Below are 9715 nucleotides of genomic sequence, written 5' to 3'. Positions count from 1 at the left end.
GGAGTATAAAAAAAAAGTGGTGAAGTAACAAGTTTGGCTGCAAGTAGAAAGTAAAGCTGTAAGTTTTAATTAAGTGCACCCATAAAAGTATTTTTAAACCAATGCATGTACCCTTAAGCAGTCACTCTTTTTTTGAAGTCTTAATATACACTCGCTTTTGTTCTTCTGAAGACATTTTTTGCTGCAGTTAAGCCACTTTAGATGATGGGGTGGGTACAAGGGGCTGTGCCAGTTAGAGTGTCTTTTATGTAATTGAAGAGCAAGAAACTGCACTGTTTAGCAGGTATTACATGTCCATTTTTATAAGCAAGGAGAGGGGATGGTGGAGGATGGATTTTAGAGGGCTTGCAATAGAGAGGCTCAGGATTGGTGGCTGGCGTTGTTTGGCATGGCCCCCTGCCAAGCACTTATGTCTTTATATACTGTAAACAGATGTCCAACCAGTCCTGAGTGTGTCTCTGCATTCACCCTCTCTTTCTGGCTATCTCCACCTTCACTCCATCTTCACTTCTTCATCTCTTCTGTAGACCTTTAAATTTGCATCTGTATACCCTCAAGACTTTCTCTCTACAAGACCGGGCAAAAACAGCAAACATATCCTCCTCCATAAAAAGTCTTGTGTCGCTTTTTTAGAGAAACCGCCAGTCAAGCCTTCAGCTGTTCGCAGTGCCGGCGTGGGAGAAAGAAACCATGTCTCAGCAGATGTTGCACTTGACGGTGGTGTCCATGTGGCTTTTTGCAGGGTACTTCCTGACAGAGGCGACGTATAATAACCACCATATGTACAACCGCTACCGTGCATTCAATCACCATGCCAAACAGCATGCCAGCATGGACAATCAACTTCCTCCAGAGGTACCCGTGGTGACAGAGGTAGTGGCCCCTCGCCCAGTCAACTTCAGTCGCACCTTTTATGGGATCATGTTTGATGCAGGCAGCACTGGCACTCGCATCCACATCTACAGGTTCATTCAAAAAGATCCAGGTAAGTGTCTCCATGTTCTTTTTCCACGTCCCTTTCTTTGTATTAACGTACACAGAATGTGCCATGTTGATGTGCCCGGATAATGTACTTAGTTTCTTCTTTAGCCAAATTTATATGATTTCCTCTTTTTATTTGTAGCTCCACTAGTCCTGTCTCACATCCATGCTTTAGTGTAGCCTACACTATGAACTCAAAATGATCTTGAAGAGTCCCGCCTTGTTGTCTCTATGAATGGCTGCCCTCTACATCTCTCTCTCGCTCTCTCTCTCGCTCTCTTTCTCTGGCTCATAGCACCGTCTGCTTACTGTGTCTGTGTTTGCCGAGGGTTCATTCACTGCACGGTGCAAAGGCAAACAGAAACACAAGGGTGGTAATAGAAAGAAGGAATGGGATGGGTAAAAGACAACTACAGTTTCAATTCAAAATTGCAACCGTGAGCAATCTGTTAAAGATTATAGGATTGGGTTGATAATGCAGTAATCAGTTCTCCTAAATACCCATCACTCATGGTGAGGTAAACTCAGAGCCTGGAGAAACTCTTAATTTGACTGTCTGGAAAAAATTTGGTGGTCGCCATTTGTGGTAAACACAATAACCAAACGTCTCTGCTCATGCACAATAACCTTTTAGTGGATGAATTCAACATGAATTGCCCACAATCCATCGCTAATGTGCACCTTCTAATGGAAGTTGTCTTCTCATTTTTGTCTGTCTTTGTGTCCCACAGTTGAGCTGCCAGTGCTCGACAATGAGATGTACCATGCTGTGAAGCCTGGACTGTCAGCATATGCGGATGTGCCTGAAGTGGTAAGCCACTAACTGTCTCATAACACCATCAAGGAACATGCTATTTCTATTAAATTATAATGGCTTTGACATTTTCCATTGAGTCCCATCTTAATAGCTTTTTGCATGCCCAGTAACTGGACTAGGGTGGTTCCTATGAGTTCAATTTGAGGAATTGTTTTATATGTGTAATAATATGTACCATTTTTCTTTTTATAGGGTGGAGAAACCATTAGGCAGCTGCTGAAGGTGGCAAAGAAGACAATTCCTAAAGAGGAATGGATCCAGACACCTGTGGTTCTGAAAGCCACTGCTGGCTTACGCCTGCTACCTCAAGAAAAAGCCAAAGCCCTGCTGAATGAGGTAAGGCTTGCCCTCTTTCTCACATCCTTGCTTTCTTTCTCAGACAAATTGGTTGAAAAACCAACTATCCCAAAGGGATACAAACCACGCTTTGTGCAAGACAGAGAGAGAGAGAGAGAGAGAGAGAGAGAGAGAGAGAGAGAAAGACAGGGAATGAGAGAGAAGAGAAACCATAACTGTGCAAAAGCAGCTGTTCCGAGCCTGTCTGAAGTAGAAGGGAACCAAATGGCTTTTGAATTATCATATTTAACGCCACCACACGAGACACACTTGTGGTTTCCAGCTTGTACCAATTTCAGACAAATGTGCCCAAGACTGATTCAGTGCACTTCCTGTTAACTCCAGATAAAAAGAGCCTGCTTGAATTTTCATGTTGTAACAACCAACTGGTTTCTCTCTTTTTTCTTCTTTTATAGTCTATATTGCAGAGGAACACACAATTCATGAACTTTTTGAATGTGTCACTTGAAATTGTACACTTTTCTTATTACAAATATTTCTGTTTTTTGTCTACAGGTAAAAGACATTTTTGATGACTCTCCTTTCTTTGTGCCAAACAACAGTGTCACAATCATGAATGGAACCAATGAGGGTAATATAATCATTCTCAAGCAAATAAAACATGTTAATATAAACCCAAATGTGAATTAAATCTATGATGCATTGCACATAGTTTGAAACATCTCTTTTGAAACTATTTTTTTTCTGTGTGTATCTTTGTGTGTCCTTAATATAGCAGTCTAGATTCAATCACCTTGTCTAGAAGCCTCCCACGCTCAATATAAAATAATTCTCCACATTTTTAATTTAAGTTGACCTTCGCTTTCATGCAAACTCAGACTTTCACATCTTTGTCCTGTGTTTTTATGAAGTGTGACTAATTCTACATCTCAGACATTTCTAATTACCTGGGCTTGCCCTTGAAGATGTATATTCCTTAAGATTAGAAATGACATCATAATGAAGAAACAAGCAGAATGTTGTCTGCCTGGCTCCTAGCAATGCAAAAGCACTTGCTAGGGTCAGAGTTATTAAAAGTTTTCACATAATGAATAATATACCTGGCTGATATTTTATTTATGTTTAAAGTATTATTGTGAGTTCTGCATCTAACAATGCTCTCTCTCTCTCTCTCTCTCTCTCTCTCTCCCTCTCTCTCTCTCTCACAGGGGTCTTGGCATGGGTCACAGTAAACTTCCTGACAGGTAAAGTATTGCTCATTTTGATAAGGTTTTGTTCAACAGTAGTGATAAACTTATTGACGAACCCAGTAACTAATTTGTGCTAAACTCAAGATATATTTCTAACTTTCACTTTCTTTTATATGTATTTTTTGGTGTAACTCCAATATGTAAGGTCAATCTCTCTTTGTATAGGAGCAGAAATCCATATGCTGTAAATTCTGCTGATGTATTCATACTAAATTAGTTAATGCAGCAATAAGACAAATGTGTCATTAAACAGACTACATATTTTTGATGCCATGACTGAATGAATGTTATTACTGAATTATAATAAAAAATTTCAATTTTCACTAGTTTAATATTTGTATTGCAGGTCATTTGTATGCTAAAACAAGGAGAACTGTTGGGATCTTGGATTTGGGTGGAGGTTCAACTCAGATTACTTTCCTCCCAAAATTTAAGGTATTGTGCATGATAATAAAACAAAACCTCAGTTCAGATACTGTCCAATATTTCCTACATTGAAACTGTTGACCTCTCTTTACAGAAAACTGTGATGACCGCTCCTCCAGACTACATTGCCAAAATCAACATGTTTAACAGCACCTACGAACTGTACACCCACAGGTAACACAATTTGACAAAACTATACAAAGATCTATACAAAGATCTATCATGTGTTCAGTGATATCATGCCTTTTCTACTAATTTTGTCATTTGTAGTTACCTTGGAAATGGACTTATTGCAGCCCGACTGGCAACTCTTGGTGCTCTTGGTGCTGATGGTAATGATAATTCAAATGCATTTACTCATTATTTATCATTAAATACTAATTGAAACCACCTGCCTAATATTGTGTAGGTTCCCTAGTGCTGCCAAAACAGCGCCAACCCTCATCTTCTTCTAACCACAATTATACAGAGTGGTTATCAGAGTTACTGCAAACTTTGTCAGTTCGAACCAGTCTATGTTGACCTCCCTCATCAACAAGGCCGTCCACAGAACAAGGCGTTTCCAAATGCAGAACAGGTGCTCACTGGATGTTTTTTGTTTTGTTTTTGGCACCATTCTGAGTAAATTCTAGAGACTGTTGTGTGTGAAAATCCCAGGAGATCAGCAGTTACAGAAATACTCAAGCCAGTTCTGTGGACAGAAATGCCTTGTTGATGAGAGAGGTCATCAGAGTATGGCCAGACTGGTTCAAAATGAAAAGTTTACAGTAACTCAGATAACCGCTCTGTACAATTGTGGTGAGAAGAATATAATCTCAGAATGCTATGCTGGGATGTGGGTTGACGCTGTTTTGGCTGCACGAGGGGGAACTACACAATATTAAGCAGGTGGTTTTTATGTTGTGGCTAATCGGTGGAGATTTTCAATAAAGATATATATATATATATATTTCATAATGAATCATTATTAATCATGATGGATGGCAAAGTCTCCTAATGATCTCTTTATGTTTACTTCCAGGTCTTGATTGGAAAGTTTTTAGAAGTTCTTGCTTACCCAAAAAATTCCAAGAAGACTGGACCTTTGGTGGACTCACCTACAAAGTCAGTGGAATCCCAGATGGTGAGTATTATGATGTTAGGAATAGAAAAAAAACAAAGCTTCAAATTTACAGTCTGAAAAAACTGGCTTGAAGATGTTTATTTAACTGTGCTTTAGTTAACTCCTCACAGTATTGCCTATTTAGCACAATTCTCAGCTCCATAGTAATAAAAACATAAAAAAAACACTGTATTTAAGAAGAGAAAAAAATAGTCAGTTCACTCCTCCAATGATTCAACACTCTCTTACCACAGACATGTAGGCAAAAGAAAGTAGATTAGTCACACACTTGGCATTTAGCCTACTCCTTTCTGCATGTTACTTCTAGCTTGATCTTGGAGGCTTTGTTAGCCCCATGGTTTCCAAGTGTTAAATCTGAGCAGCCAGTTAGTTTGCTCCAGCCCATGTTAAAGCTGCCTATTTAGAGTTTCCTGTAAGGAAACCTCTCCCTGAAGAGTTTGTGGCAAACCCTCAATCTGACCTCATTATGTTGCAAGGAGACACTCTCGTGAAATGCACATTTCCCATTCAACATGCCAGAGATATTTTATTTGCTTGAGAAAATGTATCGATTTCTTTAAGTTAATCTAAGGTTAAGGGTAAACTTACTAAGGGTAAGTTTTAACTCAGCTTCAGAGGGCACACCCACAGACCACCCACTGCCTGATGCATATTGCACAAAAAAATTTAAAGAGCAAACTCAAATTGCACTTTCCAATCAGATTGGAGGGTGCTATGCAACTTCCAGGAGTTAGAAGGTGTACCAGTCCTCCTGGAAATGTCATATTTACAAGAACGGGGTTGAAATGGGTCCATCATATTATTGTGGTCAACTATTTCACATAAAAAAAAAATAAATAAATTAAAAAAAAAAAACAGATTTGTCACATTACATGTTAGTTAGACATAGTAGAGGTCATAACCACCACCTAAACCATGCAATTGCATGAGGCCCCTGATGTTGGACAGCGAATCATTCAAAAGGTGGACCCCCTCCTCCGGTCAACAAAATGTTCAGGGGTCCCGGTCGGACTTTTTGCTGTTGACATAAAGTCTGGCTAAGCAAAACAAGGGTTAGAATTACGGATAAAGGGCAATGGAAAATGACTGCAAATGCAACTTTATAAGATGTCAATCAAGTACAAATAAAACTGCTCCTCTATTCTTAGGTTTTGCAGGGTACAAGCTGTGCTACCATGAGGTGATGCGGGTGGTGAAAGGGATTGTGCACCAACCCTTTGAGGTGAAGGGTAGCAGCATCTTCTATGCCTTCTCCTATTACTTTGACAGAGCTGTGGAGTCTGGCCTTATTGGTGAGAGGGGTACTTCCTTTTCATCCTCTGAAGTTCTAATAAATATTGGCATATTGTTAACTAGAGCACTGTTAACTCTTAGATGGATCCCGTGGTGGTACTTTGGAGGTCAGGGATTTCAAAAGAAAGCCAAAGAAGGTAAGACTCCCTTTCTTCAAAGCACATTCAAGTCCTGCCGCACACATTGCACAAACATAAACTCTCAACGCTTATTTGCAGTTGAGGCTCTTGACAATCACACTGGCTTCACAAAATGATAGCTCTTCCACCACAGAAACACAGGTTGCACTTCACTCACATAAATACTTTTGCCTGTGTGTGTTCATCAAACAGTAAATGTCTGCAGAGATTTATTACTGGGGGAATGAATTGGTGTTTTCTTTAATGCTTTTCTTTGTACGATGATACATTTGCATAGTCACAATGAGTTACAGTTGGCACATTGGTTATCCCTGGCAGCAGCCCCTCCTTTCCAACTGTAAGACAACAGTTAATACCCAATATCTAACTGGAGGCAGGCAGGACTTAATGTCACACCCTGTGCAGGAACACTTGGCACTGTCCCCCTTTGTGGTTTGGTGCACAATAAGCACATGTGCACAACCTGGGTTAGGAAAAAGTTCTTTCACACTTTCCTTCTTTCCTACACCCTTCCCAAATTTCACGAAAATATTTGTCAGCTTGAGAAGAAAAAAAAATTGTGAAGTCCTTTTTCACAATGATGTGTCAGACGGTTGTAGCAAACAAAGAACTGGTGCCTCAATGTCTTACGTAATTTTACCAGACTCTGACACACCGTAGCCTGACAATCAACAGTCTGAGCCTCACTGGATAGTGTGAACACTATGCTTATCTTCTCACTTAAAAATGACTTGTGTCAAGGCTTCAAGTACCACTTGGACCTCATAAAAATGTCATGAAAGGCCTTCAAAAAACTTGATGCATCTGTATACAATACATACAGGATCATTCTTCCATCTCACTTTAATTTTTGCACTGATGACACTCACGCAATCATTTGGCATGCAAACTACGGTAATCACTGGCTCTGCTTCCAAAGATCAGCAGTGCAATGGGTCAAAGTCTAAATTGTTTGAATTTTGAGCATTGTGTTACATTGCTTGACCTGCGCACAATGCAGCACCGGTAGAATTAATGCTGTAGATTAACGCTTTGCTTCACAGAGTGAAATGCATTGGGGAATGTTGACACAAGTTAAATGTAAAGGACTTTATAGTAAAGACACCCTAGGAAACTTTAATCTTGATTATTTTGTGCTCAATTCAAGATAAAAAATATAGGATTTATAATTATTTTCTGTTTAATTAAGTGTGCAACAAGATGACCAAATACCGTCCAATCAGCCCATTCTTGTGCATGGACATGACCTATATCACCTGCCTACTGAAAGATGGATTCGGCTTCAAGGACACCACTGTTCTACAGGTTAGTGGGAAATGTTCATATAATACAACACAATTTATAAATGTGAAACACTGAAAATGAACTGGAAACATATTGTGGGGGAGGACCTAAAATAGGCCTATTTGCTATTTTCAGTGTACATAGGTAAATTGTGGGCCTAAATGAACATCCCTTGACAGAGAAGATCACTATTTATGGCCTGGTATGCTAGACAGCATAATGACTTGGATGGATGGATTAACGATCTTTCTTGTTTCTCCGCAGCTTACTAAAAAGGTGAATAATATGGAGACAAGCTGGGCACTCGGCGCCATCTTCGATCACTTCCACAATCTTAAGATTCATTAAGTCTGCAGTCTTGATGGTACAAGCAAGAAAGGAGTACAGGAGCAAAGCTGGGGGGAATTTCACCTGATCAAGCAGCCCCTCTTTTTCCTCCACCCTGAAACTTCATTGATTTTCAGACCTGCACTGCACTATAACCCCGTACCACATTCTCTAAACCCACCCCCAACAAGCCAAATACCCAGAGAACTTTTCACAAAGAAAACACTATATTTTTGTTAAGATGGCCAGGCAAGCAAGCTATTTCTACTGGATGAATACATTTGTTTCTGCTCTCGTATGCTCAGAGACACTGTCTGTCTACTTTGGATGTTTCCAATCTTTAATGCAACATTTCTGAGCTCTTCAAACTTGATTTAAGCAGTTGTACAGGATAATGTGCAGTGAGATCCTTGTAAAACATTACAAATCCTCTCTATTGTCTTTTTCAGTAATCTGTTAGTGGTCTTGCTTTAGGTTATGGTACATTTTAATGCAAATTCCCAAAGATTTTAGTGGCCCTCAAACTAGCACGTAACACTTTAAATGTAGTTGGAAGAGCTACAGCTATCTGTATGATTTGAAATGTGGTTTGGGACCACCAGCTCAAAATGGGGATAACAGTAAGGATATGAGCAAATTATGGTGTCACTAAATTGATGAGAACGTGAAAGTTTTTGTATGTCATAATGAATGCATGTATTTGCGCATGTCTGGTTGTACGTTAAGTTTTGCATAGTTGAGCTGTAGAGTTGGAACATGTTCAGATGGACAAGGCTCTTGGTGAAATGCTACAGGAGCTTTTTCAACCAAGGCCTTTCCAGCCATGTTTTTTTCCCCTTCACACTGAATGGCATGCAGTTAGCAAATAAATCAACAGGTATATGAACACTTACCTTGTACAGCTTGATCCTGTCAATATTACTATCAAAAATAACTTGAAGGACTGCTGGTTGAAGGTTAAAAATATAAGACGCTGTCACTGTATTTTATGCAAAATGTACATGGAAACATAATTTAGAGTACCATGGACCTCATTTATGTCTTAAAACTTTGGTTTGGTTATTGTGGATGTTTTAAAATAGTTTTTAGGAGTCATTATGTGGAACCGAGGTCGAGCATTACTGTTTTGTGTATGCAAAGACGCTCCGGTGTTAAGTTTAGGAAGTACCAGGCCATTTAGAGATTTTAATGCAATATTGAAGGGTTACTTGTTACAGGTGCAAACGCCTGTAGAAGATCTGATAATTTTTGTGAATTATTGTACAAATATTTATTACATAAGGAAGCTTACGGAATATGAAGTGTTACATTGTTGTTGCAATTTTTGTTAATCCAACAGCTTCTTTAAACAAGCTTCAGTTTACCTTTACATGTTTATTTTCTTAGACTGTATACTGTATATCCGTAAATCATCAGTAATCACCTTTGCTAACAGTTTCCACCATAGACAAGCATTAGAAATGTAAAATGATTATGTATTGCTTTCTTTGTCATTTTTAGAACTATTCTTTGCAGCAAATGCTATAAATATGCTTTTCATATTAACGTGTCTGTCACATGTTGTATATTAAGTGATTATATTGTACCTGTGTATAAATAAAAAAACGAAAACATATCTGTTGTTGAATAGCTTAACTAAACTCAATGTGGATATCAATACATTTTCAAACTTACTTTTTTCTTGAAGCATTCACCTCAGACATTGATGACCTAATGGTCATGTAGATAAATCCAACTTGATGTCCTAGAGTTTTGAATGTTTCTATTATCCTTCTCT

The 9715-nt window shown here is 38.9% G+C and overlaps 1 protein-coding gene across 1 annotated transcript; it reads left to right on the top strand.

The window, feature by feature from the left end:
• The first annotated feature begins 462 nt into the window (after positions 1-462).
• On the top strand, positions 463-9544 carry LOC127662693 (ectonucleoside triphosphate diphosphohydrolase 5-like). Its single transcript, XM_052153984.1, has 14 exons — positions 463-985; positions 1713-1792; positions 1991-2134; positions 2651-2726; positions 3304-3339; positions 3692-3780; positions 3866-3945; positions 4042-4103; positions 4793-4894; positions 6043-6186; positions 6269-6324; positions 6646-6664; positions 7517-7632; positions 7876-9544. Exons 1-14 carry the CDS (start codon positions 691-693, stop codon positions 7957-7959), a joined length of 1383 nt encoding a protein of 460 aa, XP_052009944.1. The 5' UTR covers positions 463-690; the 3' UTR covers positions 7960-9544.
• Positions 9545-9715: the final 171 nt, after the last annotated feature.

This window comes from Xyrauchen texanus, chromosome 22 (assembly GCF_025860055.1).
Source record: "Xyrauchen texanus isolate HMW12.3.18 chromosome 22, RBS_HiC_50CHRs, whole genome shotgun sequence".
Taxonomy (NCBI): domain Eukaryota; kingdom Metazoa; phylum Chordata; class Actinopteri; order Cypriniformes; family Catostomidae; genus Xyrauchen; species Xyrauchen texanus.
This window is presented reverse-complemented; position numbering and strand designations above follow the sequence as displayed.